The sequence below is a fragment of the Mauremys reevesii genome, linkage group 3 (assembly GCF_016161935.1).
Source record: "Mauremys reevesii isolate NIE-2019 linkage group 3, ASM1616193v1, whole genome shotgun sequence".
Lineage (NCBI taxonomy): Eukaryota > Metazoa > Chordata > Testudines > Geoemydidae > Mauremys > Mauremys reevesii.
In genome coordinates, this window is record NC_052625.1 from 73,428,923 (window position 1) to 73,445,938 (window position 17,016).

The 17,016-nt window shown below is 41.0% G+C and overlaps 1 protein-coding gene across 7 annotated transcripts in view; it reads left to right on the forward strand.

Annotated features, from left to right (window-relative positions):
- The window catches only part of PLD5 (phospholipase D family member 5), a 262,504-nt gene that overhangs the window by 145,635 nt on the left and 99,853 nt on the right, over positions 1-17,016 (forward strand). For 6 of the 7 annotated variants that reach the window (XM_039531261.1, XM_039531269.1, XM_039531260.1 and 3 more), the window contains one exon: positions 12,080-12,194. In XM_039531261.1, coding sequence (XP_039387195.1) covers positions 12,080-12,194 — 115 coding nt within the window. Of the gene's footprint in view, positions 1-12,079; positions 12,195-17,016 lie in introns of those variants that run through there. The other variant, XM_039531267.1, reaches the window with a different exon arrangement.

A 17,016-nucleotide genomic window follows, 5' to 3' on the forward strand; every position in this document is an offset into this window, starting at 1 on the left:
GATGACATAGCTACTGCCACTCGTTGGGGGTGGTTTAATTATGCTGATGGGAGAGCTCTCTCCCATTGGCATAGAGTGGCTACATGTGAGATGTTACAGCGGCATAGCTGCATCAGTACAGCTGTGCCACTGTTAGGTCTCTAGTCTGGACATGGCCTTAGTAAATAAAGGTAGGGTTAAAAACAAGCCCCACCCACTACACCCCTAATCTGTAAAATAGGGCAAGTAGGAAAAGGAAAAAAGGTAAAACTCTTATGTAAAATTAAAGTATTAAGAGTGTGTGTGTATATGTATAAATAAGGGTAATTTATATATAAAATTCTGTTTGCCTGTCTGCATTGGCCAGACTGCTAGCCACAGAACTTGTTGGGTTTAAAAATCTGGTGGTTAATAAAATATTCTTTATTCAAGTAATTGATTATTGTATATCATTATCCCAAAGACAAGTATCAAGTCCGTTATGATCCTAGACATGCCTGCAGTGGCAGTGAGAAAGAAAAACTTTCTACTTTATACAGAAATTATCCTGCTCCATGTATGTTCTGGAGGACCCTACTCCTTTTGGGATGTCTTTGGGCCCTTCTCCCTGCCCCTCCATGTGAGCTGGGGTTGGGCAGGGAGGAGAGGGAGATACACAGGCAATGCAAATTTAACCATCTGAAATCCCAAAAGTTAATATTTAAGATAATAATCACCCCTGTCTGGAGTGGGAACTGGCCAGAGTGTGTGGGAGCCTTTTTAGGAGGAGAGTAGAGTAGGTGGACCTTGGGGCATAGCTGGAGAAGTCTGGAAGAAGCAGGGTCAAGTGTGTCAGCTGGAGGTGGTAGCATGTAACCCTCCTAATCTGCTGCCTGTGATATGTGGATGCAGTGGCACAGAGCAGGAGAGAGCAAGGAGCAGCTTCTTACATGTTAATGGGTTCTACAGTGGTGAAGTTTGACTTAATGAGATGGGAAAGGGAAGAGGAGGTGGAAATGTTGGTGGAGGCTACATGTTGTGGGGAGTGGTGAAGAAGGGGGTGGAGAAGGAGTGAGACACACTAGTTTTCTCGCTCACTTTGAATTACTGTAACCACCATGTAATGAAACTGACATAAACCATGGATGGGATTTCTGACACTGAACATTTCAAAGCACCATCATTATTCCCTTTCCACTATTACAAAATGTACAGGAGTGGGGAGGAACACGGAATCACATAGTAATGGTGTGACCAAGTGGACGGACCGGGACTATTCCTAGATCTGTTTTTGGCATTCTGGTTGACCTTGGCTGAGTCATTTCCTCACTCTGGGCCTCAGTTTCCCATCTGTAAAATGGGGATAATGATATCAAATTCTTTGACATTTACTAATGAAGAGTACTGTATCAAAGCTAAGTATTTTGATTATTACCTGGCAATCAGAGGAACAAGTAGTTTATTTTTGCAGTCAAAATAGGTGGACAGAATTTACACAAAAAATAGAGGCCATGTCTCATCTTGGAAAGTATGGGGGTAAATTTTCATTCTCTGGTTTTATGATATCAAAATCTTTCAAAATAACAACAGTTCCTATCTAATGGAGAAAGGGACAAAATGCATTCCCCATTATGTTACATCATCAAACACTGAGCATATAAGAGCATATCTCTGGGATATATTTTTGAATGGACTCACCCTGATGAACTAAGATATTTCAGACCCTAATAAGTAGAGTGCACATCTTCTAGTGCTTACTTTACACTACCTGAGTCTTTGCGGGAAACAGGCTGTTCAGTAAAATGGCAGGGAACAAGCTGAAAAGTGAATGATGGGAAAACTATTTCAGTTGTAAGGAATCCACCATATTACACTGTCACAAACTGTTCTTTCTTTCTAGTCCAGTTCACACTACATAGTCAAAATTCAATTTACCGCATAACAGACAATGACCAGTATTCTAAAAAAAACAAAATATGGTGCTTTGGATGGCCAGTATATTCAGTCATGAACTGGATTCTCCTTCTTCTCAAAGAGGAAGTTTATAACCCTCAATAGGACTGCGTATAATTCCATTCTTTCCTAAAAACATATAGAAACACATGATGCCCTAAAATGTGCATTTATATATTGATTTAAATGAGTGAAAAACTGAGGTGAGAAGCCAAAGGCACAATTTACACCACCCCCACTCATCCTTTAAGAATACATATAAATATTGGAATATAATAAACTCAGTACATGTTAAAACAGTGAGACATTACACAATGTAATTATTTACATTTATTTTCTAAGATATTTGAAACCCAGGCACTGTCATTCAAGCAGATGAATTTGAAGAGAAAATGTCTTAGATGTTCACTGTTATTGGTATGTGCATGAATTAAAAAAAAAACAAAAAACATTTTCATCTGAAAAAATTCAACATGCCATTTACTTCTGAACCAGCAGAGCCTAACAAATCTCAAACAGAGAACAAAAATAGCAAACTTAAAAATTGGGAGTTGAGCATTAAATTAATTCACTGTGATGCATTCAGATGTAAAGCAAAAATTACAGCTATGGTTGTCATTAGCAGATTAGGTAAGGTTAGGATCTGGAGACATTCAGATTTGTTCCCTCTCCCTCAATGCAAAGTTTAAATAAGCAAAAGTAAATGTATTTTTCATAATGTTCAGCTCTATTTATTTCTGCCTGCTGACAGGTTTATAACAGTGAGTGATTACTTCCACTAAAGACTGCAAAAAAAAGTCTGCAACTTTCTCAGGGCAAGTCTACGCTACAGTGCTACATCAACAAAGCTTACTCCTGGGGGAATTCTGCACCACTGCACGTGCACATAATTGAGTCGTGCATATTTTTAATTTTTTGCGCAGAAAGAAGCTTCTGCTGAAAAGTTGTAGCAGTTCTGCTTTTGCCCACCAGAGGGTACTGTGGTGATAGAACACAGCAGCTGCTCCCAGTGAGCAAGGGAAGAGAAAGACACTGTCGTGCCTTCTTCACAGCGCTCGTCAGGCCAGGTCAGGAGATGGGCAATGAGGAGACAGACAGTGTGGAGTGCTGGGGGGAGTCATAAGGGGGTCATAAGGGCTAGTGGGGGAGGACAGACTGGGGCAGGGGCTGAATGGGAGTGGAGGTGCAGGGCCACATGGTGATGTGGGAGGGGGTGCAGAGCTACATAGGGACGGGAGTGGCTGGGTCAGGGCACAGAGACACATAGGAACACGGAGAGGGGGTGAAAGGACACATAGGTACAGGAGAGTGGCTGGGTGTGGGCATGGAGACACAGGAACATGGAGAGGGGTGAAAGGGACATAGGAACAGGAGAGTGGCTGGGTGTGGGCACAGAGTCACATAGGTACAGGGGGTGGAGAAGAGGGGTGCAAGGACTGTAGATGGGGAGAGTGGGTGTCTGAGTGGGGATGGAGGGACACATGTGCCTGATTGAATGGGAGAGGCTAGCAGTCAGCCAGCGTCTGCATGGTGGAAGATCCCTAACAGTCATCCCCCACCAAAAAACCCAACCCTGTTCCATACTTTTCCCGCCCATATCCAACCGCCCTCCAAGTGCACACCCAAGCTCCTTCCCAGCAATTATTTCCCTCTTCCTCAGCGCCTCCATTACGCCTAACTCCCCCCAACCTTTGCACTATTTCTGGGGACTGCAGGAAATATGGTTCTGTATTGTAGTTTAAATGAATTATTACTCAGAGTACTGTATTAATATTCCTAGTAAGGAATCTATTTGCCAAAAAACATTTTCTGAATCTTTTTGTCTGTACCATTACAGACATACTTGCTGACAGTTTTTTTAAATAAATGACCAAAAATAATTGAAACTGATGTGATTATATTGTGTTATTTTGACAAATAAAATATGCAGAATTTTGCAAAATTTTAAAATATTGTTCACAGAATTTTTAATTTTTTGATGCAGAATTCCCCCAGGAGTAGAAGCTACACCAATGCAGCTGGGCAGTTGTAGCACGTCTGTTGAAGATGCACTATGCCAATGGGAGCGTGCTCTCCCATTGGCATAATTACTCCACCTTGGCAAGAAGCATGAGCTATGTCAGTGAGAGATGTCTCCCACAGACAGCACTGGTGTGGACAGCACAAAACTTTCATCTCTTGGAGGGGTGTTTTTTTCACACCTCTGAATGACATAAGTTAGATTGACTCTACCAGTAGCATAGACCTGCTCTCAGTTGCATAGCAAAGTGAACAGAATGGTCAATAGATCTTTTATCAACCCAATTTTTTCATCCAAAAGGGCTAGTAACTGCAGACTAGCTGATAAATGTATGCTGAAGAAATCTTCAGAGATGGATTCCAGGCATGATGACAAAGTATTCTCCACCCAAAACATGCACCGAAGTTATTGCAGGAAAGAAGAATAAATAAGAGTTTAGCTAAATAAGAGTTCTGCATTTTCTTGTTTTGAAAAATCAAAGTTCCTTGTCAAGTAGGAGAGCAATCGCAGAAGTTTGAAATTTTTGATAATTGCAATCTAATAATTCACAAAAGTAAAAGCAAGGTGTCCTCAAGTCTTTGCAAGTTTGGGTAAACTGAAACTTGCCCCAAACTAGGCAATGGGGGAAAATGAGGACAAAGCAACTAGATCAGAAACTGCCAAGTACATATGATGCTTCATATGTCGTCTTGGATTTTTACTGATGCTTCACTATATGAGTCTTTGTTTTATCAGAAACCAAGGGAGGATGGGCCTTCTCCATGAAGGCCCTTATGCTTTGGAACTCACTCACACCCTGCTCTGAAGTAGCCCAAATTTGTTGATCTTCAGAGCATGCTGTCATGCAAACCTTTCTACAGGGACTTCTCGAGAGAGAGGTGTGTTTCTTGGAGGAGAATATTTGAGGAGGGTAGAGTATTTTTTCTCATTTTGTTGCCATAAGGTTTAGTTAATATTTTTTTCCTTTAAAATGTATATTATGGAGTTTGCCATTGGATGTCTTTTATTTTGATGTTTGAATTACCACATATGTCTCTGATAGGCACCTTTTTTGGTTTGTTCTTTATAAATCTAAATAAATATATTCCTACTGATGCCTCAGGTTACAGTGTGCTGCACTCTGAAGTCTAAGAGTAAAATGCTGATAGTATGGGGTTGTTCAGCTGTAAAATATGATTCTACAATGTTTTGTGCTGGTACAGACTTCTACAGTGTAGAAATTCAAGTGAACATTTTGTGATTAAATGTTGTGTATATTTTTCTTCTGCTGATTCCACCTCACCTCTTCTTTCACCCTCTCAGCAGAAAGCTCCATGTTCCTGGGGAGAGGAATGGGCCTGCATTGGTGATTTTGTATAGTCAGCCTGCATGTGCTCTCAAAATAGAAGTAGATATTCTGGGAGAAGGCAAAAGGTCCTGGACTGCTTCCAAAACTTACAGAATAGTAGTTCCTTCCCTGGCCATCTTAGTTATGAGACACAATGGGACTAGACAGAGGAAACTTTCAGGGGTAGCTTCCAGCACATTTTCAGTGAGGAATGGGGCAAATTTAGGATCATGCCGTTTCCCTTACTCCCAGAATTCCTTCCTTCTCTTTCACTTTTCCTTGCTCTGTGGACTAATTGTGTCATCAAAAAAGGCTTGCTCATAAATTGGAGACCATTGCTCTAGACTACAGCAATCAGGGTAGATGTAACTTTAGTGACACTAGTGACCATATAAAGCCTATGTTCACAAGAAATCTGCACCCTTGATATTGAGTTTACACACTAGAAACCTGTGCAAATGACACTGTAAAATTCCAGCAAATAATCATATTATTCAGTGTGAGGTTAAGTTAGCAGCATCCACTGTTGCGTGGTGTTTAACTGGCTCTGTGTTGCCACAGCTTTCCCTGTATGGGTGCTTGTTTTAACACTAACTAGGAGAAGGCTGGAAAGGAGGGAAAGCTGTGCTTTTTGCAACCATCCTCAAGTGAAAGAAGTGGCCAGCCCCACATTTATCAAGCTGATGTGCAAGTCCCAGGACAGGATTAATTTGGTGTGCAAACTCTCCCACTCCACCTCACATTTCCTCCCTGAGCTATTTGTCTAGGAGGGTACCGAAGCCTTCGGCGGTGATTTTCTTTGGTACCTTCAACATCCATGCCACATACAGGGTGGTGTCAGGTGGCTTCTTTTCTGATACATTATTTATTTATTTATATGTCCGAAGATGGGCAGGAGAAGGTGACATCCCAGGTTCTAGACACTCCTGAAAATTATTTATTCATAACAGATGAAAAAAAAATGTTAGCAACCACCACCATGTACCAACAATAACCAGCTAAACCTACCAGCAAAGATTAAAGAGTACCCAGGCAGCATTCTGGGACAGGCCACAGAGTGGCCAAGCTTGCCCTTCCCCTACTTCTTACTCTCAGGGGTTGTGTTTCCTCTGCTCATCTGATCAACAGCCCAGCCTCTGGCCCCCACTGACAGGCTGGGGGAGACATTTCTGAGCTCCAGCTGAAGATAGAATCATAGAAGATTAGGGTTGGAAGAGACCTCAGGAGGTCATCTAGTCCAGCCCCCTGCTCAAGACAGGATCAACACCAACTAAATCATCCCAGCCAGGGCTTTGTCAAGCCGGGCCTTAAAAACCTCTAAGGAAGGAGATTCCACCACGTCCCTAGGTAACCCATTCCAGTGCTTCACCATCCTCCTAGTGAAACAGTGTTTCCTAATATCCAACCTAGACCTCCCCAACTGCACCTTGAGATCATTGCTCCTTGTTCTGTCTTCTGCCACCACTGAAAACAGCCAAGCTCCATTCTCTTTGGAACCTCTCTTCAGGTAGCTGAAGGCTGCTATCAAATCCCCCCTCACTCTTCTCTTCTGCAGACTAAACAAGCCCAGTTCCCTCAGCCTCTCCTCGTAAGTCATGTGCCCCAGCCCCCTGATAATTTTCGTTGCCCTTCGCTGGACTCTCTCCAATTTGTCCACATTCCTTCTGTAGTGGGGGGCCCCAAACTGGACGCAGTAGTCCAGATGTGGCCTCACCAGTGCCGAATATAGGGGAATAATCACTTCCCTCGATCTGCTGGCAGTGCTCCTACTAATGCAGCCCATATGCCATTAGCCTTCTTGGCAACAAGGGCACACTGCTGACTCATATCCAGCTTCTCATCCACTGTAATCCCCATGTCCTTTTCTGCAGAACTGCTGCTTAGCCAGTCAGTCCCCAGCCTGTAGCGGTGCATGGGATTCTTCCATCCTAAGTGCAGGACTCTGCACTTGTCCTTGTTGAACCTCATCAGATTTCTTTTGGCCCAATCCTCCAATTTGTATAGGTCACTTTGGAGCTTATCCCTACCCTCCAGCGTATCTACCTCGTCCCCCAGTTTAGTGTCATCTGTGAATTTGCTGAGTATGCAATCCATCCCATCATCCAGATCACTAATGAAAATGATGAATAAAACTGGCCCCAGGACTGACCCCTGGGGTACTCTGCTTGATACCGGCTGCCAACTAGACATCGAGCCATTGATTACTACCCATTGAGCCCGACAATCTAGCCAGCTTTCTATCCACCTTATAGTCCATTCATCCAATCCATACTTTTTTAACTTGCTGGCAAGAATACTGTGGGAGACCGTATCAAAAGCTTTGCTAAAGTCAAGATATATCACGTCCACCGCTTTCCCCATATCCACAGAGCCAGCTATCTCATTATAGAAGGCAATCAGGTTGGTCAGGCATGACGTTCCCTTGGTGAATCCATGTTGACTGTTCCTGATCACCTTCCTCTCCTCCAAGTGCTTCAAAATGATTTCCTTGAGGATCTGCTCCATGATTTTTCCAGGGTCTGAGGTGAGGCTGACCGGTCTGTAGTTCCCAGGTTCTCCTTCTTCCCTTTTTTAAAGATGGGTACTACATTAGCCTTTTTCCAGTCGTCCGGGACCTCCCCTGATCAGCACGAGTTTTCAAAGATAATGGCCAATGGCTCTGCAATCACATCAGCCAAGAAGTGATGCTCACGTCTTTGTCTTAGAAGGCTGGCTGGAAGATTGGAAGAGTGTGTCTGTTTTACAATAAGCGTTGGTTGCTGAATTTAGGAATTTATTTTTCCTATTTGCTACTGCCAGTGTGTTATGATTTTTTTATTATGCTTGATAGCTGTAAATGTACCCAGAGGGTTGGCCATTAGATAACTATTAACAATACTAACACAGTAAATGAATAAAAATAGCATGAATTATACTCTCTGCTTTTTCAGAGAGATAAAACCGTAAAGCGTTGTCAAAACTTTAGGTACCCAAGTTATTGAAGGGAGAAATAATTCAGTTTCCTGTAGTGCTGTAATAAATGTAGTTCTCTGTTCTTGCACTTCCCCTGTTTTATTTTGAATGAGACGTGCATGCTTATAAAGATAACAGCAGCAAGGGAAATCAGCCAGTCTAAAATCAGGTCATCTGGTGAGAGTGAAGAAATTGGCTTCATTTCTTGACTTTCATTTTTTAATTCAGTGATGCTTTTAATGCACCCATTTCCTGGGGCATCTATAGCTGGGATTGACATTGGGGATCACTGGCAATTTAGATCCAAAACTGTCCAGAGAATGACAGTTTATTCATGTAAAACATATTTTGTTATATCATACTTTGCCTTTTTCAGAAGGTTGTTTCAATGGGTTGTGCAAAATACAAGAGAATATAGCCAGCTTCCTAAGAGGCATGGTTTCATAAAGGTTATATAATAGCATGCTGCAATTTCATGGTACTTGGTCTGGTACCTGATTTCTTTTCAGATCTCATAAGCTGACTATGTATGAAATGATACTGGAGACTGTTGTGTAGTCACACAGCAGTCTGATATTGTCTCACAAATCCCTGAGTTACAGCATGAGGACTCTTATTTGACAGAAACATTTCAAGGCTGCTGACAGCAGTGACAAAACTCTTCAGATCTTCTCCCTGGTCCTTTTGCAGAGAACAATAACAGTAAAATGACAAATAAACACATCAAGAAATATTACCAGCTGGGTCCGAAATATTAAATGGAAAGAAAGCAGGATAGTTTAACCAATACAGTGCATCATTTAAGAGACTTAATCCTGGGTTGTATTAGGAAATATTTGTAAAATTTCCCCTAGTTACTAGTATGGGATATAAGAGGCTGTAAATACAAAGAGTTCAGTGTTTTTCATTTGTTTTGAGAGTCTAAATTCAGCATTGTGTGGGTTTGAGCACCTGCCAAAAGCATAGACCATGCAGTGACAAATAGGAAAAAGGCAAATCTTTTCATTTGTGTATTTCTAACAATTCTCAGCACTCTTACTCATAGTGAACACATATGACCACTCTTTCTAGCCACTACATGGCCTTCATTAGCATCATGACCTTGGCTGTTATATTAAATGTTTTTGCTTTTTATTTAACATTTTCTGTATTGAGATTTTCAATGGTTTACAATTTAAGAATACAAACACTGTATTTCGACAGAGAACTGTTTTTTCTAGGGTTATATCATTGGGTATCTTTTGATAGTAAAAATATTGCTCAGGATTTTCAGAGTAGATGCCTGCTTTCGCTATGCACCAGCAGCCATCAGTCAGGCCACAGAAGTGCAATCTTAAACATCTTTGAGCCACTAAGGGCTAAGGGACTGATCCACTCCCTACTGAAGACAGCAGAAAGACTCCCACTCATTTCAGTGGGAGTTGGATCATGCCTTTAGTCACAGGTGCCAGCTTCTTCATTTCCCTGGGGGTGCTTGACCCCTGTTCTGCCCCCTCTCTACCCCTTCCCTCAAGGCTCCACCCTTGCCTTGCCTTTTCCCACCCACCACCTTTTCCCACCCCTGAGCGTACTACGCCTTTGCTCTGCCCCTCCCCTGATGTCTCCTGCATGCCGCTGAACGGCAGGCAGGAGGTGCTAGGGGGAGGGGGAGGAGCTTATTGGTGGGGTCTGCCAGCAGGTGGGACACACTGGTGGGAGAGGAGCTGATTCGCAGGGCTGCTGGTGGGCACTCCAGCCCCAGAGCACCCACAGAGTTGGCGCCTATGCTGTTAGTCCTTAGGGAATAAGGAGAGGAAGATATTGTGTGTAGGGCCTTCTAATGATCTTAGGAAAGGCGGAACAGAATTATAGTGAGCAATTTGAATAAAAATGTTTTCTGATTCTCCTATTACATCTAGCTGGTCAGTGACTTCTGCCCTGGAAAAGAGATGAACTGGGCAGCCCCATTAGAAGCTATTTCAGTCGGGGCAGTTTCTGCACTTAAGAAGCACTGGTGCATTCATAGCAGCAGAGCCCAATTGTTTCATAGAGTTTCTGTGAGCTCTGTGCTGAGACAGGAGCTGGGCGGTGGTTTTGTATGTAACACAAGTAAAAATAAACAATTGTTTACTGTAATAGCAACCCTGTGGCTTCCCTATAATTTGGAAGAATCATTTCAACTTGTTTTTAAAAGCCTGCTGTTCTTATTTTGCCTTGATGTATACATAGCACATTGAAAATGAATGGTTAGAAATGGAGCCGTATTGCGAACAGGTTAAGAGACCTCCTGTACTTCACTTATGCTAAGTATACAATGACATGGGACTCAATAGTGAGATGCCTTTTCCTTCCACACAGTAGAATAAAGGGATGGAAGATGCTCCCTTACTTCCTTGTGCAGACTACATACATCACAGATGTGTGCGTGGGAGGGAGAGCAGCTGCTGGGGGTTGCTACTCACTCCTGTGCAGGTGGGGAGGAACAGGAAGGAGTTTGAGTGGAGCCTTAGCTATGTTAAAACAACATGATTTAGGTTGCAGAGTCAAGCAAAGTTAGGAAATGCCAGAATTTAGCTTGCCTGTGCAACCTTAATTCCATCCCTTTGTGCATATGCATTATGATATTTAATCACATACTATTTTTCGCATGGATCATTTTCCTGGCATGGACCCTATTAAGGCTTTAGTGGGATCAATGTACTTGGGAAGGGTGCACGTTTTGTGCCAGGAGCCAATTGTCATGGTTCTGTAGATTTTTTTTTTCTCCCTTGCTGGTGTTGTATAGAATGATTTGTTTGCAGGTTAATATAATGTGATTCTTGAAAACTTGCTTTTTTTTTTTTTCCTTTTAAGTTTTTGTGCTAGATTTTACTCTGGGATCATGCACAGCTCCCAATAACTTTCATGGGAAATGTGTATGTGTATTCTGAGGGTAGACCCTGGCTAAGTCAGTTAAATAAAACCATGACTTCTGCATACTTTTTATTTTATGTTTTTCTAATCGTTTATGACATCTGTATTTAATGAGCTAAAATAGCAGCAATTAAACACAAACCCTCATTATAGCGTGGTAGCATACCATAGTTAATAGTGAGCTGGACATTATATTCTGGACTCTTCATTTTAGATATTTATAATTTAGCAGCATATTTCATTTGGATTTAAATATTACATGCTTGGTCTCAGTCCAATGGTTCCTTTTTTTAAAGTTTAGCCAAAATCCCTTTTAGCGTTTACAATTATATAAGTATTTAAAAATGCATTTTCAACAAAACTAGAGAATTCCAAAGTGGCTTTGTTTTGAAAGATCAGACTTAACATGGATCTTGTCTTCAGTGAGAAATTCACTCTTTGCAAAATCTTCAAAATGTGGCTTGAAATAGAAAAGGTATGAATGTTTGAACAAGACACACTTAAGCATGCACAACTTGCCACTTTCATTACCAGTTTAACTGTGTATATTCAAGAGCAGCAGAAAGACAAACTAGTGCCCAATTGGACCTCTTAGTACTACTCCTGGACCACCTCCCTAATTGTTCAGTACAAAATAAATCCTTTGTCTCTGTTTTATTTAAACCAAGGAAATTAAATCCTAAGCTGTTAATGCAGTATTAAGAACTGAGGGCCAAATTTGATCAGTTACACCTGTGCAACATCACTGACCACAATCTGGAATAAGTGAGCGGCAAATTTGATCTTCAAAATCCTTTTTCAAGAAAGGGGGTTGAGGCTGTCTTTAGGCAGATTTCAGCATAGTTGTGGACTAACTGCTGTTTACTCCAGTTACTGTCCAGTATAATTTTGCTTTTATATGTGTCTTTTTTTATTGCTGTATAATTCAAACAGTTCTTCATTTTATTAACCTTGCTTTCCTTTAATATTTTCCCCAGGGTCAGCGTCTTTTTGAAAAATTGCTAGAACTGGTATCTCGAAATATTGAGATAAAACTAGTGAGCGATATACTGCCCACCGAATCAAAGGTATTAAACGACTTGAAAACAAAGGGTAAGACCAAGGTCTTTACATTATTATACCATTGACTGCTATATTAGCATAACTCTTTTCTTTCACTTAAAATGCTGTTACTTCATAGACACAAATGAAATATGTGTAAAACTAAACCTATTTGTTTAATGGTGATGCCCTATAATTCTTCAGCTTACCTTGGCTCAGAGTTTTCATTCATCTTCCAAAAACTCTTTTATCACTTTAGATGGAGCAGATATTGGCAGTTTGTAAGTGGTAAAAAGGTGGCCATGTGATTACAATTTTAAGTCATCGCAACCATACTAATGGTAGGCAATGCAACCTGAAAGAATGATTGCACTCTGGGATAAGATATTCTTCTCTTTTGAGGAATAGTGAAACAAATAAAATAACATGTCAATGGTATTGACGTAACTTTTGCCAAATCCTGCCATCAATTTCTATGCAAAACCCCAGAGACTTCAGTGGGGGTTCCCCATGCAATTGATGGCAAGATGCAACCTGTTCTATAGTGAGCGACTGCTTTGTTATGTTTTTTTGTTAACTGCAATGTATGTTACAATGATCTCTCACATATACATCATGCATTTCATTGTGAAGTATTCCAAAGCTCTTTAGAAACTGAAAAGTACACTGTCCTGTCTGAAATCTAGCCAATTTCAAAAATGTAAGTTAAATGTAGCTTCAGGTACTACCCCTTTCTCTGAGGCCCTGCTTTCACAATCAGTTTTGTATTTTTAAAAAGTGTTCTAACTAACCAAGGAGGGGCAACTTGCTGACGGTTCATGAGAAACAATTAAACTGACTAGATAGAAAATGACAAATGTACAAATAAACTGGGAAAATAGAGAATGTTTTAAATCTCTTTCAGTTTTTAGTAATCTTAGGTGTTACTTGAAGCAAAAGTAGAACAGTGATGTAAAAAAATCTAAAAGTGGTGTTTTTTTTTTTTTAATTTCAGGTATAATTTTAAATTGAAAAGCAAACTCTCTATATGAATCCTATCACCCACCTCTGAAATGCAGAAATCAGCAATTGTTCAAGGCACTAATTTAGCAAAGCGCTTAAGCATATGCTTAAGCTTAAGCATGTACTTAAGACTATCCCTGTGTCTTAAGAAAAGAAGTGAAGAATATTTTTCCAACTAAAAACTGTTAATTTCTATTTTATGAAGTTTCTTTTAATCTGATGATTAGATATGAAACAAGAGAAATATTAATGAAATTCTTGCTTTGGTAAAAGAGATCACTTTTGAGCCATTCTGAAATCTGATTACAATATAATAGCAATTGCAAATATGTCATATTACCATGATATTTATTCCATTAAGACTGTGAGAAGAATCCAGGGCCGCCCGGGGGGGACGACAAGTGGGGCGATTTGCCCTAGGCCCCGGGCCCCGCAGGGGCTCCCACGAGAATATAGTATTCTATAATATTGCAACATTTTTTATGGAAGGGGCCCCCGAAATTGCTTTGCCCCGGGCCCCCTGAATCCTCTGGGTGGCCCTAGAAGAATCTGGATGTCAACCAGTGCAGACTCAAACATTTTCTAAAATATGTTTGCAGCTAGTGAACCAATGGGGTTTCTCTTCTCACAGATTGGGGGAAAAAAGGGCCCTATATTGTATCACAACTAGCATAGTCCAGTAGCTTGAGTGGCAAGAGGGGCTAGCCACCTCGATTCATCCAAGATGCTAGGCATGTATTTGGGAAAGTTAGCCTGTCCTCCTGCTCAGGGTGCAGTCACTATATCCTATTTTTAGCACACTAGCTCAATCAGAGCTATCACAGGTATGGTTTTTTGAGCTGGGGATTGCACCCCCAGCTCAAAGAGTAGACATACCCTTTGAGAGAACGGGTTTATTTCTCCATGATTAGAATGTCTCAGATTCTTTCAAGTCAGCCAGTTATAGAGATGGAATCTGTACATTTGCATTTAAAATTTTGTCATAGAATCATAGAATCTCAGGGTTGGAAGGGACCTCAGGAGCCAAGAACAGGTATCTGTATGTTGCCCCACCAGAGGATATTTGCAGGAAAACCCCTAGTAAGTAGGCGGAAGGATCTAGAGTTGTATCTAGATCTGTGATTTTTATAATTACATTTGTTTGAGTTACAAAAATTTTGGATTTGGGGATATGGCCACTGCTAATGATGTTGCTGAATGCCCTGTTGCCATACAGCTGCCAGCAGTGTGGAGGAATAGATTCATAGATTCCAAAGCCACAAGGCACCACTGTGATCATGTATTCTGACCTCCTGTGTCACATAGGCTATAGAAGTGCCCCACACTAATGCTTGTTTGATAAAGCATATCTGCTAGAAAAACATCCAATCTCGATTTAAAAATTGCCTTTGATGGAGACTCCGCCATGGCCATTTGGTATATGGAACTGTATGCTTTAAATGAACAATTAAAAACTTCAGCAAGGAGGGGAATTTGCAGTAAGGATTTCGTCAAACTGTGTTGCAATCTCATCAGGGCTGCAAGCTTTTCCTAAGTCTAAGGATTTTATAAGTTTGCTAGCTTCAGTTTCCTTTGTCTCGCTCAGGTTTCTTGGACAGGCATTTTTTAAGTATCCTAATCAGTTTGTGGTTATGTCAGTTGACTGTGCTGAATTATAACGATTCTCATAGAATCCAAGGAAGTCACTTGTATCTGATCATTTTTGTGTATCCGACTACCGTCCTGTGTTTGGAGTGTTGTAACTGAGGAAGGAAGACATGTCAAGTTTTTTTCTATCCTTTTCCAAGACATACTAAGGCGTTGTTGGATTTCTCATAATGAAATCTTGTTGTTTTTCTTATTCCATGTTTGGTTTGTTTGTTTCTGCTAAGTTTCAATATCTCTGTGGGAACGTCTTGATTAGGAATCAGTCTGTGGATGTTTTCCAAATGTGCTAATTGGCCATAAAGCTCTTTCACTTGTGTCTGGGCTAAATTTTATCTCCAGGAAGCTAGGGAAATCATTTCCCCCTAATTATCACTTCTGCTGCCTCCCAGAGAACATGTAGGTTAGTTTCTAGTGTGCCATTAATCAGTTATGGTGATTTTTATTGCCTTGTTGAAATTAAAGGATCTTGTATGAACAGGTGATTCATGGTCCATACAATTCTATATGAACTTCTTGCTCCTATCAACTAGAAGCTAATTGGTACATGAGCAGAGAGATTTCTCCAGTGTACTAATGCTTTTAACAAAAGCACAATGAAAGGGAGAATATATATACAAAATTTATATATATATAACTATTAAATGAACGAATGTTCTGCTGTCCATTACAGGCACAGGTGTGATTATCTCCTAGTTCTGCCTTAGCAATTTGCTTTGAAAGGCATTTCTTTTTTTCTCTCCCATTTACCCTGCCAGGTCTGTCTAAAGGAATTACTAGAATCTCGTCTCATGATACCCTGGCCAGCTGCATCCCTAGAAATTAGTCCAATTTGACTCTTTAAAAGACCTGTGATTGTTCATTTGGAACATATGTATAAGCATAATTTGGTCTATTGTTGTTTTCCTAGCCAGTATAAGAACTCTGCCTTTTTCTGTCTAAGGAAGAACATTGCATGGAAGATGGTACTTTTTTATTTATTTATAATAATAAATACCCCTCTTGTCTGGAGAGATATAAAGCATTAAATACATCCCAAACCCATTGCTTCCTGAGTTTTTCATCTTCCTTGGAGAATGCTTTAGTCTCATGTCAAAAGGCAAGATCAGTTTTTAGGGTTTTTTAAATAGAAGGTATGTTTTTCTTTTCACAGGATTGACATTCTTTTGACATTCAGGGAGAAAATTTTGTAAGACTCCATCAGAATATCAAAAGGGGTAGCTTTGTCCTCCTGTAATATTTGAGATGCAGCACTGATCAGTTTTTAGTTCTGATGGTTTGGAAAATATGTTTTATAGTTTTACTGTTGCATATTTGATAATTACTGCAATCAGATTTGTTTTTCAAAAAATCTTCCCACAGTAGTGCTGCAAAATTTTGGAACAAATGTGAATTGTTACCAGATGTTAAATGGTTTATTTATGATGGTGTGTATGTAGGTCATACAAAAAGTTTTTGTCTTGATCAGAGTTGTCCAGACAGCCAGATTATGAGTTTCTAAGAGAACTGTAACAGATGAATGTTTGTCTGTCAGTAACTCATACCTACAATAGGGTAGAAAAAAGTTAAATGGGAATTATAAGAAAATAGGGCCATGTCTCTTTACAGGCAGACAGTGAGCTGGGTTCAGGTTGAAATTTCTAGCTCGAGACATGGACAAGGCAGGTAGAGGCATGTTGGCAAATATAGGAGACAACAGATGTACAGAGGAAAATAAGAGGGAGAGCTGTGTGTTCTCTTCCTGGAGTGTGGGCACACAGTGCTCCCCCAATCTCTCATGTTGTGCTGATTGGTGCCTGGGTAGAGGGCCACTCTGCCTCCAGTCCCAGCACATACCTGCTGATGTGCTGCCTGGAAGCAGTTGGAGATGCTGCAGCCAGGGCCTCCCAGCCATTTACAATAGTGCTGTTGTCATCGAGGGTTCACTCTGCTCCTTCAGCAGGGACCCATGAGAAGCAGAGAGAGGTGTTGATCAGCAGGAAGCTGCCAGGCCTCTTCCTGTTCAGTAATAGGGAGAGGTGTGAATTGCTGTGGGGGTGGCTTTGCTGAGCCCTCACCCGACCCCTGCAGCTTTACCCCAAAGCCAGCAGGAGCCCCAGCGTGGACCTCAAACCATCCAGCCCAGGAGCCTTCCCTCAGATCTACCTGATTCCCTGCCAGCTAAGGGGAATTTTGGGAATGAGCTGCCTGGGCCTCTGAAGTAAGCATATGATGTTGGGAAGGGGAG